Consider the following 19756-nt stretch of genomic DNA (forward strand, 5'->3'; position numbering starts at 1 on the left):
AATGGCACTCTGACATCCACTGACATCTTCTCTGCTCCCCATAAAATCAGAGGGGAGGAAAGAAGCAGAACCACAGCCCCAGGAGATTGGTGGGCTGCAGCGCAGTATTACTCTATTTTGTGATGGGAGAGGGAAATGGAGCCACACATCATCACAGGCCAGTGTTGCAGCCCCTGGCTTCCAGGGCCAGCCTGTCCTATCCTGCAGAACCTGCAGCTGCAGGGAGCCCCGCAGCCAAGGGTCCGTGCCCCGCTTGCCCCCCCACCCTCACCTACACCACGTTTAAAAAGCTTGATGCCGGCAGGGAGCCCCTTTCCAGCCAAGCGAGAGTAGTTCCCAGCTCTACTCCTGCCTTGGCCCTGGGGAGGAAACCCAAGTGTCCCCAGCATATGCTAATCCCAACAACCCTGCAGAGCCCATGTGCGTGCAGCCTGGTCCCAAGTATTTTATTTCAATGAGTTTGCACTGCAATTAACCGCAATTTTGATTTTTCAATGGTTCAGGGGGCCCCAAAACTATATCTTGCAGGGGGGGCCGCAAAAATTGTGGGCTGGCCCTGCTGGCTGAAGAGTAGTTCTGCATGCAGCTGTGGTGATACTGAGGTGTTCCAGCCAGAAGGTATGACAGGAGGTGTATGTCTTGGGGTGAACCCCTACAATTTTTTTTTAAGTGTTTCTAGGCCTGTTATGCTTGGAAACATTTCAATGTTTGCCTGCATGCATGAGATTGGTATGTGAAAAATACTATGCGAGTGCTAAAATAAAAATATCTTGTAGATTGGTAGGCAAATGTACTGAGCTGGGTTCAGGAAACGCTGACTTCTAGTCATTTTTTTCAGTGCCTGTTACTATTTCAGTGTACTTCCAGCCCTTATATCCCAGAGGCCAAAAACCCCATTGTGGTTCAAAAAAAGGATTGGACATTTATAAAAAATTCTCCATGCAGAACTGCAGTAATGATATATCAAAAAGAGAGATTTGAGAAATATATTAACCCTAATGCTCTAGATCATTAGTTAATCTCAAATATTAGGTGAGGTACAAATAAACTTCCTCTGAGGAATGATTATCCTTAACTGCCAGCTGCAAGATATCTGCACTTCCTTCCAGAATCACTGCTACAGGACATTGCTCTGGATAGTATGTTTTACCAGACAGATAGCATATCTGTATGACAGTTGGCATATGTCATACAACAAGGCAATTCCTATGGTATTATAGAGCACTGAAATGCCCACCTGTTTCTTTCTGTCTCCAGGTAAGAATATTTAACATCGTATCTTAACTCATTAAGTGGAAATAGTATCCACACCAGTCAGGTCCAATTCCATCTTGCTTCTGAAAGATCTTGGTGCTCAAGTATTTTAATAATAACATAAGAGGTGAGGGTAAAAAGGAAAATATTTTCTTGAAATCATATACATGCATTTCATTTTTAACAAAACTAAGCTGTTCACAGAAGCCATAAACTCAGAATGATATAACCAAGTAAGAGATAACCGAGTAGCTATAACCTCAGAACATTATTTCAATACAATATTTTCATTCTGATGCATTTCCTCTAAAAAAAAAAAAAAAAGCTTTTCATCTTATGATGTCGTGCTTCCAATCTTGGTTTAAACAGAAAGGAATGGGACTACAAAACTACAAAAGTAATGGGATTTTTATTGCTGTTTAAGTACAGAAAAATAAATTCTGTCAGTATGTTAGGTTGGGACAGATGCTAAGGTAAGGTTGGCATATGTCAGATAGGTTTTCTTCACAGCATGTCTAGGCCCATCATCATGTGTTGTGCATTGATGGCCTATTAAAAATGTCACTTCTACTCTGTGCTTCAGTTCATTTGCCACCTGGGCATTCCTCTTTAAACTGCTGCTCTGTCTCTTTTCATACATTAGTTATATAATATGCCAAATGTCAGCTAAGGTTTTGTAAAATGTCATAAATTAAAATTAACATGTAACCTATTATGGGAACAGATTCAAGAATCTTTATTCATGTCTTCTTACTAAGGAGATGACATGAATATGGGCAACAATCAACTTGTACAATGTTGAACTGCTTAAAAATCTGCACAAGACAGATGCATATTTGATTGAGCTGGATCATGTTACTACTCCCACATATGCACTTTTATGTAATTATGGAAAATTTTCATCTGATGTCTGTCTTTGCAGGGTTGCTTAGCATAGTAGCACTCAGAGACTAGACCTGGTGCTTCCTGCCATGGATTCCCTCTGATGAATCAAGTATCTCATCTTATGAAATTAATGCAACACTGTCAAGACATCTGAATTATTATTAGAAAATAAAAACTTTTCCATACACCCTAAATCACAAGGTACTGAGTGCCTCTGTTTTCCATGTTGACAGTAGCTACTGACACCTTCATGGTCCCCTTCACGGCAACCCACATAAAGATTCTGGCCTTCTGCTCACCTTTCACATGATGAGATACCAGTTATCCTCTCCATTGAGGTTTGAGGCTGCAGCATTATAAACACCTCAGCAAATCTAACTCCAGTTCAGATCTGCAGCACAGCTCTCAGACACAAAGACAGGGTACATCATTTTTTTATAAAGCAAAGTACTATACATTGAGCACAAAAAAATCAGATAAAAAGTGTATTCCTCAAACACATTGAAGAACTTATAAATATATTTAACCCACAAGGCTGTCACCCATCATCCACATGTTGACCCCAGCTGGTTGGTAACAATCTTATGCTTGCCATAGACTGAGACTCACCCCAGGCCAGGACTGTCATTTTACACCGTTTGTATTATTTGTCATTATAGTAATCTAGGCTAGGAACAGAAGTGACACACAAACTGGTATAAGTGATTGGAAACCTTTCAAAGCTGTCTGTAACACAACAGAAGTTCAGTGCACATAAACCACTCTCAAAACAGCCAAAACCAGTTCAAGATAAACCTGGATGGATGTAGTATCAGACTTAATTGATTTAGATTAAACTGGTTCATTGAACTTCTGTCTCAAATCCCCTCCAGATTCAAGTTAACTCACAGTCCCCCAGAACCCTGCAAATCCCCCTTCACAGGGTGGGTGGGCCAGCCTTGACCCAAGCTGTCTGCTCCAGCTGAACAGGGAAGCATGCTCTAGCATCCCCTGGCTTCTGGCTTGGGCTACTGTGGGCATGTGGCTGCATTTTCAGAATCAAAAGAGAATATCTTTTCACTTGCTTATTGATTTAGTCTACAGTTTAGACTAATCAGCAAAGATTGAATTGAATCAGCTTCAGGATTTTCAACTGTCTGTACTTAGCCTTGGAATCAAGTAAAAATTTTTCCTGGGAGAGGTATAGAATGAAAATTCAGGAGACATTTTACTCGATTATTTCACTGCTGGAGATTTGTATTAATGACCTTCATTGTCTCTAAACCCAGTAGGAAATATTCTTTTAGATTACTAAACCAGAAATATAATCACCAACAAAAACATCAAGTTAATAGTCCCTGCATGCCCCATGATTCTGTAACAGTTATCATACCGTACACATTCAACATTCATGGATTTCAAAGACAAAGGCACGTTGCAGGATGAGATCGTGCAATAAGAAAGATTATTAAATGTAATCTTTTAACATAAATTTGTTTTTATAGTGTATGCTAATTATTCTTTGAATTTCATTTATCCAGGAAAATTTAAAACATGGCTAAGATTTACTTCTAGGCTGTCATACTCTGCAAAGGACTAGAATGCTTTCATTGTACACACAGCAGGGGAATTTGTATATATTTATTTAAATACTATCTATCACAGTGTGAAATAAAATCATGGCTACCAACATATTTAAGGAAGAAACAAGCAAGTGACAGAATAACCCATCCTTTAAATTAAAATATGTATCTGTACACTAATAGCCTTTAGGGGAAAAATCATTTCAACTGAGTTATTATTTTCATGTTGTGAAAAGATTTAGCTTTGATGCAAACAAAAGCCTAAGTCTCAACACCCTGCAGCTGTATCTCACTACCTGAAAACTGTTTTTTCCCCCCATCTAACTGGAACAAACTTTGAAAATGATTTGGAGAACAATTCCATTTACAAAACCATTTTATATTTCTGAGCTTACTAGGGAAAAAGGGAAGCTTTTTTTATTTTGGCATACACTTTTGCAGACTTATTTGTAATAAAGTATTTTAGAGAATTTAAAACTATTTAATGTTTCATCACTGAAGTGATGAATTTGTTATTTTAAAGGTTACATTTAAACTGAAATAAAGACTACTAATATCGTAAGGGAAAGAACAGACCAATTAAAAAATGAGTGCTGAATCCTACCAAGTGCTGAGCATCCTGAATTCCCAGCAAAGTGAGTATGAACTATAGACACATAGCACAGCCCAGGAACCACACAACATTAAGTATTACTTATTGAAAATCTGATTTTATGCTTTCTCCTGCACTCTGTAAATATAACCTGGTAAGTATCAGAGGGGAAGAGGGGTGAAGGAAGGAGTCTCAAATGTGAGCAAATAAAAAGTGTTCTGGTTTGTGTAAAAATGCTGTGGGACAACGAGTTATGCATCTTTGCAAATAATTTTTCAGGTGATACATCAAACTAAATGCATAGTAATTATACACATTTTAAATTAAATATTACCAAAGCACAAGGTTGCATTAGTACCACCAAAGCCAAATGAGTTAGTGAGAGCAATGCGTCGTTTCACACTTTTCCACTCTTGGGCTGTTAGTGGAACATAATTGAGGTCAAATTCTGGCTCTGTTTTATGCAGGTTTAGAGTTGGTGGTAAAATTCCATGGTAACAGGACAGCGCAGTAAAAGCTGCTTCTATTGCTCCTGCAGCCCCTAAAAGATGTCCTGTTGCTCCCTTTGTTGAGGAAACTGCAAGATTATATGCATGCTCTTTAAAAAGTCTCTTGATAGCTTGATTCTCAGCAGCATCTCCTAGTGGCGTGGAAGTGGCATGCGCATTGACATACGTTACTTCTTCAGGACTTACTCCAGAGTCTTTTATTGCTGCAGACATACATCTAAGGAATGAGAGAGAGAGAGAGCCTGATTTCCCACTGCCTTTGGAATCATTCACAAACATCTGTACAGGATGACTGAAATCAGGATGCAGAATAAAGGCACAAACTTTGTACCACTATAATCATACAAGGTGAAAGGCAAAGGAGAAACAGGCCCATATATTTTATCATCAGAAATGCAAGAACATTATATTTACTTACACCTCTGTCATCTTTCATGGAATCATAGAAAACTAGAGCTGGAAGGAACTAGTCCAACTCCCTGCCCAAGGCCGGATCACTCCTGTCTACACCATCCCATCTGACCTGGTCTTACAAAATTTCAAGGACCTGGAGTCTACAGTCTCTCTAGGTAAGCTGATATTATGCCTACCCACCATCACAAGGAAGTTCTTTCTGATATCTGATCAAAAATTTCCCTTGCAACAATTTAAAATTATTATTACTTGTTTTATTCTCTAAGACCACAGAAAATAATCTATCACCAACTTCTTTCCTTCAGATATTTCAAGACTGCTATCAAATCCCTCCTCAGTCTTCTTCTCTCCAGACTAAATAATTCCAGTTCTTCCAGCCTTGTTTCATAAATTGTTTCCAAGCCCTGTAATCATTTTGGTTGCTGTTTGCTGGACTCTTTCCAATATGCCTTTCTTGGAATTTAGTGTCCAAAATACAGTACAGGTTTCCCTCGCTCTATGCAGGTTCTGTACGTGTGAATTTGCTCTTATACGATGACGCTTTTTATACCAAAAATTAGTTATATGCAAGGTAAATGCACTCTTATGCAATCGGTGTGGTGGAAGCCCACAGTCAGCTGCTTTATGCGGTGCATTGTGGAAGTGACACACACCAACATAGTCTCCTGTGTGGATCTGTGCTCCTCGCTTGTTGTCTGCAACACGTTTTGTAGTTGTCATCCCCAGTATGACAGTGCCTGTGCTTGTGTGTAGAAGTGCACCAATACATCAGTCCAATATTGGATTGGTACCAATATAAAGAAAAGTGGTTGTATCAGATATTGGCCCAATGGGGCTGATAATTTGGCCAATAAATGCCTGTGTTGCGTGCAGCCGCAGCGCAGCATGCAGGCAGTGAGGAGCAGAGCCGGCAGCGTAGAGAGCTGCCTCCAGCTGATAAGTCCACTGTGGTGGAAGGGGAGGGGAGAGGGAACGGGCATGTGGGGGGACAAATCAATGCCTCCTACAGCAAGGGAAGGGGCAGGGCCAGCTGCTGCCCAGCCGGGCGGAGGGCAACGGCTCCAGCCACTGCTTGTACCACAGGAGGGCAGGGGATAGGGAGCATGTGCCTCCCAAATCTGCGCAGGGCAAGCAGGCAGGCTGCAGCCAGGGCTGTGCTGGGCTCCTCTCAGCAGGGGCTGGGCTCAGAGCAGGTGCTGGTGGCACTGGGAAGATGCACCATCTACCCCAAATTTCACCACAGCTCTGCTACCAGCACTGCCACCACCAGCTGCCAAGAGCAACCCTGGCTCTTCCTGGTATGTGGGTGGAGGCAGGCCGTTAATCCGGGGCTGTGCTGGCACTGGGAGCGGAGCTGCGGCAAAATTTGAGATGGATGCAGCATCCTCCCAGAGCCACTGGTGCCTGCTCTGAGCCCAGCCACTGCCAAGAGAAGCCCCGCGCAGCCCTGGCTACAGCCCATCCTGCCCCACCCAGTTCAGATCTGGGGGACACATGGCCCCTCCCCCCGTCCTGCAAGGGTGCAAGCAGAAGTGGGATCTGCCATCCCCCCCACAAGCCGTGGCTCTGCCCAGCCCCACCTGGGCAATGCCTGCCACTGCCTCTGCCCCTCCCTCACCGTGGGGGGCATTGATCATTCCTCTCCCATGCTCTTTCCACCACAACTGACCTACCAGCTGGAGGCAGCTGTACCAGAAATCAGATTGGTATCAGCCAATATACCTCCTTAAACTTCGGCTATCAGTATCAGCCCCAAAAATCTTGATCGGTGCACCCCTACTTGTGTGCACTGTCTGCTTTTGGTAGGTATCAAAATTGTCCTGTAAAAAGTGGTAGAAATGGGTCTGGGGGTCAGTACAGTCGAGTTCTTGGAAACGTATACCTATTTGTTACATTGTAAAGTGGGTTCCCTTTATGTGAATTTGAGTTATACACCCTTTCCCAGGAATGCATATATAGCATTAAGCAAGGGTAACCTGTATTTCAGTTGAGACCTCACCAGTGCTGAACAGAGCAGAAGAATCACTTCCCTTGATTTGCAGGCAGTGCTCTGGTTACCACAACTTCGTATACTATTTGCTTTTTTTACAACAAGGACACACTGTTGATTAATATTCATCTTCTAGTCCACTATAACCCCCAAGTCTTTTTCCACGGTGGTGTAGCAGAGTCAGTCATCTTCCAATTTGTATTCAGGCAGTTGACTTTGCACTTCTTAAATTGATAAAATTCAAACCATTTTTTCTAGTTTATCAAAGTCATTTTGAAACCTAATCCTGTGCTCTATTAGCAATCTATTCCTACCCTCCGTTATTGTTATATTGTGTAGAATATATTGATTGAATTAAAGTTTACACTGGATAAAGTGACCAACTGTGGGGTACCAAATCTAGAACACAATCCCAGGCCCTTCACAGTTCTGAGACTGAGTACAGAACTCTGGAACCAGAAAGAGTGTACCTGGCACCACAGGAATGTTTAAAGGGTTGACCATTCAGGACCAATTTTCCAAGTTTGGGATAAAATTTATACTTGAGGGACTCTGGAGGAACTCCATAATATAGCTCTAAAATTAATGACAGTCCTGGGAAGCCTAGTGTGGTTGGTCACTATGGAAAAAAATATTTCATAGGTGAGAAAAGGGAGATACAATGAATGGACCCACAAACTATAGATATTACTGTTCCACAGATATCTCTTTTCATTTGTAAAGTTAATAATACTTTATCACAATAAACAATTAAATAACATTTAATACAAAATGGTCTATTTCCTACTGAATGTCTTGTTATGATTATATGTATGAAAAATTGATAATACATTTGTAAACAGTTATCCCAGAAGTAAAAATATTTGTAATTTGGGAGACACTGAGATTAACTGTTAACCATTTCCCAATGCAAACTGAATTACTACACTTCTACAATTTTAAGATGTACATATGAAAACTGTGTTGCAAAGAACTGTCAAGGATGGAAAAAAATCCGCAGCTAGGGAGAAACCGAGATTAACAATGAAATGTAGAACAATTCATTTCCCAGATTAGCAAATCAATTAATTACAAACTAAGTGTTATAAGAAGAAATCTGGTAAATTATTCTTCTACATTAAATACGTAATCAAGCTAAAATGTTGACTGAGCCTTACAAAACTATGCACCGGCTGTATACTTAATATACTGACATTTGTTATTGAATGCACACATGCAGAACAACACAAAAATTAAATCATTTAGTACATTCCCCTGCCAGGGCAGATCATTTACAAAGGAGTTAACCTGAAGGCACATCATATAAAAAGAGGAGAAATTAACTAACCATAGATTATACCTATAGTATCATTCCAAGGTCAGTACAGTGGACTGACTCACACTGGCACTTTCTAAGAAGGCACAGATGATGGACATTTAGGTTTAGCTGTGATTAGGAGCCTCTGTCATCCACAGCATTTCCCACTCAGCCCGCCTTCTTATGGTGTTTTACTTGCTTTATTTTTTGGACTGCCTGGTATGGTAGTATCTATGTTATATATACACACAAAAGGAGTTGTTTTGAAAACCAACAGTTTAAACTTCTTGACTTTTTACACATGTCAAACCTTTAACTTACTACAGTAAAGCTATGAAAGCTAGAAAATTCTCCCTGTGTTCTTCAGCAATGTTATTTAGTTAATCCATGCAAAGCTCTCAGGTGGTTTATATGCTTAAACAGATAACAGGTTTAAGTGAGATCAAATCAATTATGCAGCATTTACACAATGTTCATTTTATAAACCTAAAGCATTAAAACAATGTAAATGGGGGTAACAGGTTTTCAAATTGTGTGAAAACCAGTTTTCTGCAGATTAATAACAGATGAAAAATTTCTGAGTAGTAGGTAGAACACCACATTTTTTTCAGATACAACACACCCCCAAATAAAACACACACAGTTTTTGAAAGGCAAAACACAGTTTTTTTTCAAAATCATGGCTGACCATATGCTATAGATTGAGTCCTCCTGGCAACACAGAAGCATGGCATCGGGAACTTTCTGGTGTGACAGACTGTCGCCTGCAATGCCAGGCTTCCTGGACATTGTTTCCAGGACTTACTCTAAGCCACACCAGGTCATGTCCTAGGCCCTTGCAAAGGGCAACTGTAACACTGTTAGTTTCTTTACTAGAAGTACTTCTTCAAAAAAGGTTCAGTAAATAAAGTGTTGTTTCCATATCACAAGCCTCATCAAAAGATCACTTGTTGCTTCAGGCAAAAGCTCAGCCAGTAAGTACAGCCCTGAGAAGGTTAACACATGACACTGCCCCTTTAGCTTATTGAGCATATACAACAGCATCCATCCTGACAGCTGCATGTCATGCACATTGTCTCCAGGAGTGCTCTTTTTACAAAGATAACAGCTTCCTCACTTAAAACACGCATCCCAATTTTGGGGGGCTGTTTTTTGGGAGGAATGGGAGAGGGAAGTTACATGTTGTAGGTGAGAAAATAGAGCACTTTCATCTCCATAGATATAAATATAAAAGAATGGGGCCAAAAAAAAAAAATCAGCTATAATGTGAATATTATAGCTTTATATAAAATTGATTTGTCAGTACATCAGTGACAAATCACTGCTGATTAAAATTAAAAGCACTTTCTTGCTGTCTAAATGCACTGTTTGTTTCTTATCCAACATCCAAAGCCTGAATCTGTATTCAGATCACAGCTGGTATTGGACATATCTACTTGACAAAGGTATTGGACATATCTATTTGAAGCACGTGCTTTACTGCAGGTATGTGTCTAGATATCTTTCTCAGTCAAAGTCTTAGATCTTTTACATGGAGTTCTTACTCTTCCTGCTGACAATATCTAAAGAAAGTATTTTGGGAACTTGAGATTCTCCAACTGCTATACAATCCCTGCATTCTATGTAAGGGTTGTCTGTGTACTAAGAGATATTTCTATATGACAACCTAAAACTTTTGTATTTTGATACAAAACTGCTTTTGTACTTTACTGTCTCTCTTGTCTATAGGCACAAGGTGAATGAGGTTAAAAAAAACCTGTAATATGATAGGCTTAAACAACCAGCTGCCAAGAGTTATTTGTGTGAATCTGTATGTATCAAAAGCACATGTGAAATATTCTAATATGGAATAACCCTTTCATAACCCTTTATTGAGAGGCTAACTCTGAAAAGCATCTACTTACCTATTACACCATAAAGAAAGAAAAAGAAGATAAAGCCTTAAAAAAAAAATCTTTCATCATTCAGGTTGATTTCTCAAACTTTTGGAAACCTGTAGGTCTGTTTATCACTTACACATCAGATAAAATACATACTAATTAGGCCTGTGTGAAGCAGCAAGTATTCGCTTTGGATTCGGATTCAACTGATTCAGAGGGACAGCGATTTGATTCACAGATTCGAATCACTATCCTGATTCCATTTGGCTGAACTGCATCCAAAGATTCGGTGCTGCTTTGGAGATTTGGCCACAGACTAAACAGGCAGCAGTCCTCATCATGCTGGACATAGCTGCCTCCAGCTGGTAAGTCTGTTGTGGTGGGCAGAGGGAAAAAGGAAGGAGTGTGGAGTGGGAGGGGAGAGGGAGGGATTGGGGCTGGGATGTACTGCCCAGCTGGGGCGGCGGGGGCACGGGACTCAGGAAGGGGGGTGTGGGGGCACAGCAGTGCTGGACGTGGAGGCTATGCCCTGCTGCCGCTTGCCCAGCCAAGGTGGGGGGGCAGGGCATGATGCAGGGTGGAAGGGAGCAAACAGCAACAGGGTATAGCTCCCACTCCCAATGCTGCCACCTAATTCATAGCTTGCCGTTTGCCTAGTCAGGGCAGGGGGCACAGGATGCGGTCTATGGCCAAATCTCCGAAGCAGCACCAAATCTTTTCCAAATCAATCCAGAAGCTTCTGATTCGATTTGGACCTTTTAACTGGTCTCCCAATTTGATTCAGATTCAGAGATTCGGCCGTTGAATCAGGCCAAATCTCCTGCAAATCAAATTGGCTACCGAAGCTTCACACAGCCCTAATATGAATACTATTTATGAGAGGTGCACAATGTTTCTCTAGATACCTTTGTAAAATACTGATTAACAGAAAATAACAGCTTAATAATTTATCTGTAAATCTACAGGTTCTTACCTGAAAGCACCATCTCCATTTGGATCAGGGGCTGTTATGTGGCAAGCATCACCAGAGAGTCCGTAGCCTAAAATTTCTGCATAGACCCTTGCTCCTCTTTGTACAGCATGGTCATATTCTTCCAACACCAACACAGCTGCACCTTCTCCCATTACAAATCCTTCTCTCTGTGAATCAAATGGTCGGCATGCCAGTGTAGGGCTTGAGTTAAAATTAGTACTGAGGGCCCGGGCTCTGGCAAATCCAGCCAAGGACAATGAACTTATACAAGCCTCTGTTCCTCCAGCCAGCATCACATCAGCATCACCATAAGCTATAAATCTAAAGGAATCTCCAACAGCATGTGCTCCTGTAGTGCAAGCAGTTGATACAGCATGATTGGGCCCTTTTAGTTGGTATCTAATACTGATCTGACCTGCTGCCATATTGACCAGGATCTTAGGGACAAAGAATGGGCTGACTTTGCTATATCCCTTTGTCTTAAATGTCAAGGCTGTATTGAAAATCTCTTCTAGTGGAACCATTCCCATTCCAACAGCCACACCAGCAGTGAAGCGGTCCAGCTCAGACTGTGGATGCCAACTGGAGTCTTTTATTGCTAGCTCTGCAGCACTAATGGCCATGATAGTGGCAGAAGACATGGATTTGATCTCTGATTTTGACAAAAAAAGTTCTTCATTAAACTGACCCTCACCATTTCCCCTTGGCACACAAGCAGCCACTTTACAAGGAATATTTGTATATTCTTCCCCATTTAGAGAAATAATTCCACTGTCTCCTTTGAGAAGGCGGTTCCATACGAATTGTGTCCCAACACCAAGAGGAGATACTAAGCCAATACCTGTGACAACTACTCGCCTTCGACATTTAGAAAGCAATTTGGTGCTAAAACTCTTTCTATTACATGTTAAACACTGATTTAGTTGGGGGGTCCGAAGATGAAGACTTGCAAGTTTCAGTAAACCTTGTGAACACTGCAAAAACATGGTGAAGAGGCCAGGATTACCTGCAGCTCATTCCTGCAACAAAAAAAAGGCATCAATAAAGTATCTAATGTGAAAGGCCTAAAGCAGATTACAATTCAGACTTACCTTTTAAATACCTGTTTGCTTTCTAAACTGCAGAGAAGGATGAACCCTGCCTGACAACAAACATCCTACTGCAGCTATATGGTTATAGGCCTTCATTGCAACCTATATAGGAAACAGTGAATAGAGCCCTTGATAAAGTCACAAGACTTGGATTCAGTTCCTGGCTTTGCTGTAGACCAGGTGTCACATGCTGGGCAAGTCATTACACTTTACTGTCCCACTGAATTTCTCCTCTTACCCTCTGTCTGTGTGTAAGCTCTTCAAGGGCAGGCAATGTCTCTCATAATGTGCTTGAACAGTGTCTAGTACAATGAAGTCTTAAAGCTGTAGTGCAATATAAATAAACAAGTGCCTTCACTCAAATTTTCCTCACATTGTACCCGGAAATGTATACTCTCATGGGCAGTAAAAATATGACCCTAATAGTAAGGCAATCAAAGGATCGGTTAAAAATATTTGTTTTTCTTTTTATAGAACACTAACAACTTCAATGGAGTTCGAGTTGCCCATAGGCCATGGGCCAAAGGTTGGACTCCACTAACTTATAAAAATTATTCTGTAAAGAAGACAGTAGAGCAGAGACCCATTTTTATCAATTCTCAGGAATATCTTATGAAATTTGCTCAAATAAAGGGAAAAAAAAAATCTAACTGGTAGACCTGCAAACTCTTCCTCGATTTTTAAAAATCATGCGTGGTTGATTTTTTTTTCTTGCATATCATAACCATAAAGAACCTCCCAGTAGAAAGAAACCTCTCTGCAATGGCAGAAACACAGAAAGAATATGAACTGCTAAATCAGATCAGACCAGCAGTCTAGGAGATTATTCTCTACCAAATAATACCAGATTCTTACCAGATTCTTCTAATAAAAGTATACTGAAAAAGTAACCTTAATACAAAAATTCAATGTTACATAAGGTTAGATACAGTTCTTTTCAAAGTGAGAGTTATTAATCCCATTACAGAATGATGTTCCAATTCAGTATAGCAACTGATGGGACACACATTATTTTATCAGGGTATATAATTTAAAAAATAATAAAAAAGATGGCTTTGACTTAAATTATTTCTCTCTGTAAGAAAACATACTTACCAAAATTGTAATAACCAATGTTAAGATATAAACTTGCTATACTTCATTATTTTTAAGTTGAATGAAAAAAAACAAAGCAGAAAATTAAACCACAAAACTAACCAAGTCTCCGGCTAAGAAAATAGAACCAGATTTTTCTTTTAAATAGCACTGAACCACTTCTGGAGGGGGCAGCAGCCTCTTCTACAGATACAGAAGGAACATTTTCATTTCAGTTAATGGAATTAAATTAAATTCCATGTCTAAGTCATTCAAAACAGAGAAGCTGATTATGATTTGAATGAAGAGGAAAGCATATTTTCTTCTTCCACTATATATGGTTAATAAAAATGGCATATGACAAAATAAGAACTATTAGTTCTAAAACCCTGAAAGCCATGGTAAAAAGTAGCTCTTGGTTCAATTCCCTAATCATAGGTAATACTGTCTCTGTTTAGTAAATTACCTGAAAAACATATTTAAAAGTAAGTTTATGTATCCAACACATTTTACATACTTATAGTCCATTAAAATATATATTTTAAATGCTTCAACTCTGCTTTAGAATTTACTCTCAATTTCCATCTAAACAGCAAATAATCTAGTAAAAATAGTAAAAAAATGCAAAACATGTGATTCAGAATAAGCATGTTTCAAGCTATATAACTGCTTAAATAAATATGTATTACTATAACATCCTTCTGGTTAAATTTAGGTCCTGGACTGGCAGCACATACTGCAGTGTAATTTATATCAGCTATCTCCAGGGCTACTGCATACAGTAGATAGCTATTATCATCAATGCTGGGAAGAATGGATGGCTCATTTGCTTTTAAGAAAACAGCAACACCAAGATGGAATAAACAAATGAAACCCAAACTAGTATAACTTGTAACATTAGTTTCCCCTCCAGTTCTTTTAAAGGCAATTCTCCACAAGACTAAGTGAAGTCACCCTAGCTTAGAGATATGTATTATCTGTCTCCTTTTTTTTTCCACACCAGCATTAAAAAAAAAAAAAAATGTTGGTTTAGTATGTAGGCGTTAATGGTATTTCATTTTTAAAGCAACAACTTGTAATGGTTACCAAGTAGGGGTGCACCGATAGAGATTTTGGGGGCTGATATCGATACCTTATATTTCAGGAGGTATATTGGCCAATACTGATCCAATTTCCAATACAGGTGTCTCCAGTCCTTAAATCCATTGTGGTGGAAGGGGAAAGGGTAGATCAATGCCTCCCATAGTGAGGGAGGGGGCAGGGGCAGGGCAGGGTGGGATGGAGCTGCAGCTTGTGGTGGAGGTGGCTCCCGCCACTGCCTGCACCCAGGAGGGCACGGGGGGGCGTGTGCCCCCGGATCTACAAGGGGTGGGGTGGGGTGGGCTGCAGCTGCAGACTGGAGACAGAGTTGAGCAGGGCTCTTCTCGGCGGGGACTGGGCTTAGAGTGGGCCCCGGCAACGCTGGGAGCAGCGTGCAGACACCCCAAATTTAACTGAAGCTCTGCTCCCAGCACCACAGCCACAACCAGCCCAGGGCAGTCCTGGCTCTTCCTGGTGTGTGGGTAGAGGCAGGGCATTAAGTTGGAGCTGCAGCAAAATTTGGGGTGGCTGCAGCCACCTCCCAGCGTTACCAGTGCCCGCTCCAAGCTCAGCCCCCGCCAAGAAGAATCCCACGCAGCTCCAGCTCCAGCTCCAGCTCCAGCTCCAGCCTTCATATCTGGGAGCACACGCCCCCACTGTGCCCTCCCAGGGTGCAAGCAGTGGCGGGAGCCACCCTCCTCCATGAGCCATGGCTCCATCCCGTGCCCACCCTACCCTGGCTGGGTACTGCCTCCCCTGCTCCGTCCCTCACCATGGGGGGCGTTGAACTGCCCCCCCTCACACTCCTTCCCTCCCCCCTCCCCTTCCACCACAATGGACTTACCAGCTGGAGGCAGCTCTCCACACTGCTAGGCTCTGCTCCTCACTGCCTGAGTGCTGCACTGAGGCTGCATGCAGCAGAGGTATTTATTGGCCAAATTATTGGCCCCATCGGGCCAATTTCCAATACAGAACAGCCACTTTCCTTTATGTCAGTACCAATCTGGTATCAGACCAATGTATCAGTGCACCTCTATTACCAAGCAATGGCAGTCGGTCCTTCTTAAGAAAACAAAAGTTACAAATACCAAATCAAATTAGCTTTGGTTATTTAAAACAAAGGTCCCTGCTTGTTGATTAAAATTAGGAATATTAATTACTTTACATTTAATTTAAATCAATCCAAGCTGCCTTCCACAGAAGTGAATACATTTAATTGTCAGGCATGCTGTGTGTGGAGACTTTTCAGTAACTGTTTGCAAAGTGACCGTATTTTATGGTCGTCTTGACCACAACAGGATTATCTTTTTAATAAACCTAAAATGACTGCAACATCTCAACTTACCATTTAATATAGCCTGTCAGACTTAAAACTAGTGGTTCCCCAGCAAGAAAGAACAATGTTTAAAATACATTAATACCAGAAGTTGTTTCATGATCTAACACTACAGCACAAGTAGTCAATTGAATTCTCATACACAAAAGTAAAAATATCAAAAATTAACATAGATGAAGTCATAAACTACCTAAGGTGCTGTATGAAAGCACAAATAAGAGAAGTAAACATTAGATGAAGCACTGGTATTAGCCATTTTTCTTAGTGGGAAGCAACAATGAGAATTACTGGGGAGAAGTTAGTACGGTTGCATAGTTTATATAATTGTTATAAAACAGGAAAAATCTGTCCTAGCATGGTAAAAATTGCTAAGATTCATTTTAGGTAAATGCAAAAAATGTATATTTTCAGTATGTAAGAGAAGTGAAAGTCTTTATAGGACAGTAATGCATCAGAAAAGCAGGTACAGCCTCAACCCTTCTGTAAAAAGAAAGAAAGCAAGACTATACCAAGTAGGTGCAACAGAACAGAAACACCATCACATATTGCATACCCCAAGTGTCTAATTTTCAGTGTTGAGTGTCTCTGACTCTACGTGAAGTCAAGTGAAGCCACAGGTGCTCAGCCTATCTACCGTATTTTTCAGACCATAAGACGCACCTGACCATAAGACGCACCCAGTTTTTAGAGCAGGAAAACCGTTAGAGAAATGGTGTTTTTCTGAGGAAAATAGAGTAGTGAAAGAACTGTCAGTTGTTATGAGAGACATATTACCACACACATCAGTACTGTAATTTGACTCATACCGCTTGGTATTACTATTAAAGGGCACCAACCAACCTGACAGGCAAGGCTTTGCATGGCAGGAGAGACTATGTGTGTCTCTCCTGCCATGACGGGCTCCTTGCCTGCCTGTCAGGGCACTGTGCTGCATCACATAGTCCCGGCCGGGACGTTACCTGGTACCGTACCTAGCTGCCTCCTGTCTCAACGTTCTAATCCTGTCAGTCTGTCAGTGTCACACACACACACGCAGGGGAGGCGTGCGCTGTGCCGATCATGTGACCTGACTGACTGACTGACATTGAGACTCCAGGAGGCGGGACTTCCCCCACACACACAGCAATCCACAGCATGGGAACAGCAGCGGACAGCGGACAGTAAGCGGGCGCATGGGACCGCAAACAAATGTTCTGGGGTACCACACCTTCGGACCATAAGACGCACCCTCGTTTTCCCCCCACTTTTGGGGGGAAAAAAGTGCGTCTTACGGTCCGAAAAATACGGTAAATATCAGGAGCATAAAGCACATTTATAGGGATAAAAACAGAGTAAAAAATAGGGATGAGACTCACCAAGGTAAATGTATTAGGAGTTTCTAATCAATGATTTAATTAAAATCAATGGGTTACATTGAACATTCTCAGAAAATTCAGTTCTCACAAAAAAATTGCTGAGAACTTCAGGAAAAAGGCACTATATTCTTCCTACAAAACAAAGATTAAATTCTTATTTTATGTGAAAAAATGCAACTATGAAGATGCTGGTTGTGATAACATACTTTGCTATGGTGCAACTGGAGCATACGTGTTTGAATTATATTACAGCTTATGTATTTCTAATCTGGATAAGCAGAGAAATATCTTTTGTGTCCTTAAAATATCTTGTGTCCTAACGAGAGCACTGAAAGAAAAAAATGACTACATCCAGGGAAGAATGTCTTGCATTCAAAAGCTTATGTAGCTGTATCCCAACCATGTAGTTGGTCCAATAAAAGACAGCATCACCCAAATAAATCCTTGCCTCTCACATACAATTGTCATTAAATTTGGCCATTAAACTACTTTTACTCAACTGGGTTTTTTCACCCTACAGTTACAGTTAGCTTTGAGGATGCTTCTACGATTATCAATACACAAAACCATAAGTGGAGAATAGAATTGTTTCCTATTTTTCATACACCCTGAGAAAATCATGTTTACATAGGGCACAGGACAAATGCCACTTGTATCTACCATTAATTCACTGTGTCGCTTTAAGCAACAGCTAGGCACTTAAATCCACAGGCACCGACATGATTTTTTTTTGATCCATTTTCTATGCCAGCTAGTAATTGGCCTAGTTGGCCAGCCTATCTTCTGCAAGTAGCCATGTTGTCACCTTATTATTGAGGGGGAAAAAATTATTTTGCCATTAGCCTTTCTTGAATGCTTATATTTCTTGAAGACAAGGTTCTTTGGGTGGATCTGATATCTTTTTAGTTGGTCTAATAAAAGATATCAGATTCACCCAAAGAACCTTGTCTGCCTATGTCCTTAGACCAACATGGCTACAACCTACATCCCTGTATATTTCTTGAATGCCTTTCCTTTTAACACATGATCAGACACATACCCTGTGTTAACAACAGATTTCCCTAGTGCAGGTGACCTCCCTGACCTAACCAGGGATAGTCAGTCTGATGTCGCTGAAGACAACGGAGGCCAGACTAAAGCTCTTGGTAATTTGGCTATAGCGACACAGGCCAACCTATGACATCCCACTCCTTACTTTTAACAATACCGATGCTATTGCAGTGCTGTTACCCCTGGTTTGTAAAGGCCCCAGACGTGCAGCCTCAGCAGGACGAGAATGCAGAATGGCTTGGAAGAGGCCCAGTCCCCAGCTTCCTGGTGTAGCCTAAGTCTAGCAAGCAAAACTTGTAGCAGAGTTGATATCTTTTATTGGACCAACTTGATGCTTGCAAAAAAAAAATTTCTTTATTTGCAAGCTTTTGGGCACAGACACCCTTCATCAGGCATATGAGACTGCAAAGATCGTAAAAGTTCTCTTAGGTAGAAATGAAAATTCAGACACCTGAAATCATTCACCCACTTGACAGGTCCAGGGTTGTTTCGATGGGGCATTTCCCCAGGCCCCCTCCCCACCAAGGCAGTAGGGAAGGGTATGCACTGTCATCAGCTGCAGCCCCAGCCTAGGGGGGAAAAAAAGGGGCCTGGCCCTTTAACCCCCCACCTCACCCCTGGTTCCGGGAGCAAGTGCTGAGAGCAGCGGCTTCGCGTTACTACTGCGCATGCTCATTAGTATTGACCGGGCTAAGCTCGGCCCGTGCCATACAGCAGAACCATCCCCCTGTGTCCCCAGCGGCAGCAGTAGCTCCTCCCCCGCTGGGACAGGCCAGGAAGAGAGAAGTGGCAGCCCCGGAGTCCGCCTGCGACAGGTCAATAAAGTTCCTAAGACAAAACGCGCCCGCCCGCATCACCTTCCCAGTGCTAACGGCTGTTTCGGAGCCTTCCGGATTTGGGGCGGGCGGGCGCGCGTTAAAAAGCGTCTGCTCGCGGGTGAAGGGAGGAAAGCACCAAGCGCCCGACCGAAGAGCGATGGCGGCCGTGGTGGGCCAATCCTCGCAACCGTCCTCCCAAGCCGTGAGCGAGCTGTGCCAGAACGCCCGAGAAGCCTTCTTGGAGGCCTCGCGGCTCCTGCTCACCTACGCGGATAACATCATCAGGTCAGCAGCGCGGGCGGGCCCCCCAAGCAGGAGAGCCGCCGGGCGGGAAGTTTGTGGCTCGCAGCTAGCTGGGCTGCGGGACGAGAGGCGGGCGGGCGGGGTCTGAGCAGCTCTGGGAAAGCGCTGGCGGCAGCGCGCAGGGCTGTCTCCGTGCCGGGTCCCACCCCAAGGGCCATCGCTGCCTGGGCACTGTGCCTAGGGCACTGCCAGCCCCGGCCGGGCCCCCTTCCTGGTGTTCAGGCCCTGGTACCTTACTCATCACCCCCGCATCTGGACACATCATGCACAGCAGTACATTGCTACCCTCCTTA

The 19756-nt window shown here is 42.1% G+C and overlaps 2 protein-coding genes across 6 annotated transcripts in view; one reads left to right on the forward strand and one right to left on the reverse strand.

Annotated features, from left to right (window-relative positions):
- Positions 1–1093: 1093 nt before the first annotated feature.
- Positions 1094–19721, reverse strand: OXSM (3-oxoacyl-ACP synthase, mitochondrial). Of its 4 annotated transcripts, XM_090046506.1 has the most exons (4): positions 19200–19247; positions 16598–16657; positions 11357–12375; positions 1094–5019 (listed from the first exon to the last, which is right to left on the reverse strand). In XM_090046506.1, the coding sequence occupies exons 3-4, from the start codon at positions 12340–12342 to the stop codon at positions 4617–4619; spliced, it is 1389 nt and encodes a 462-aa protein (XP_089902632.1). In that variant the 5' UTR covers positions 12343–12375; positions 16598–16657; positions 19200–19247; the 3' UTR covers positions 1094–4616. The 4 variants fall into 4 exon arrangements, with proteins under 4 accessions (XP_089902632.1, XP_089902630.1, XP_089902631.1 ...); XM_090046504.1 differs by lacking the exons at positions 16598–16657; positions 19200–19247 and adding an exon at positions 19425–19721; XM_090046505.1 differs by lacking the exon at positions 16598–16657 and having other exon boundaries at positions 19200–19317.
- Positions 19308–19756, forward strand: part of NGLY1 (N-glycanase 1) — a 45080-nt gene continuing 44631 nt past the window's right edge. For both annotated transcript variants that reach the window (XM_090046502.1, XM_090046501.1), the window contains exon 1: positions 19308–19445. In XM_090046502.1, coding sequence (XP_089902628.1) covers positions 19318–19445 — 128 coding nt within the window. In that variant the 5' untranslated portion in view covers positions 19308–19317. The remainder of the gene's footprint in view (positions 19446–19756) is intronic.

The sequence above is a fragment of the Crocodylus siamensis genome, chromosome 5 (assembly GCF_052110815.1).
Source record: "Crocodylus siamensis isolate JL-2025a chromosome 5, ASM5211081v1, whole genome shotgun sequence".
In the NCBI taxonomy this organism is placed as follows: Eukaryota; Metazoa; Chordata; order Crocodylia; family Crocodylidae; genus Crocodylus; species Crocodylus siamensis.

What these genes read in the sequence shown, in the direction of transcription:
- OXSM (XM_090046504.1), bottom strand. Translation starts at nt 12,342, where the DNA reads ATGTTTTTGCAGTGTTCACAAGGTTTACTGAAACTTGCAAGTCTTCAT. An exon ending in AATGGAGATGGTGCTTTCAG is followed by an intron (nt 5,020 to 11,356) that starts GTAAGAACCTGT and finishes CTCATTCCTTAG; the next exon opens with ATGTATGTCTGCAGCAATAA.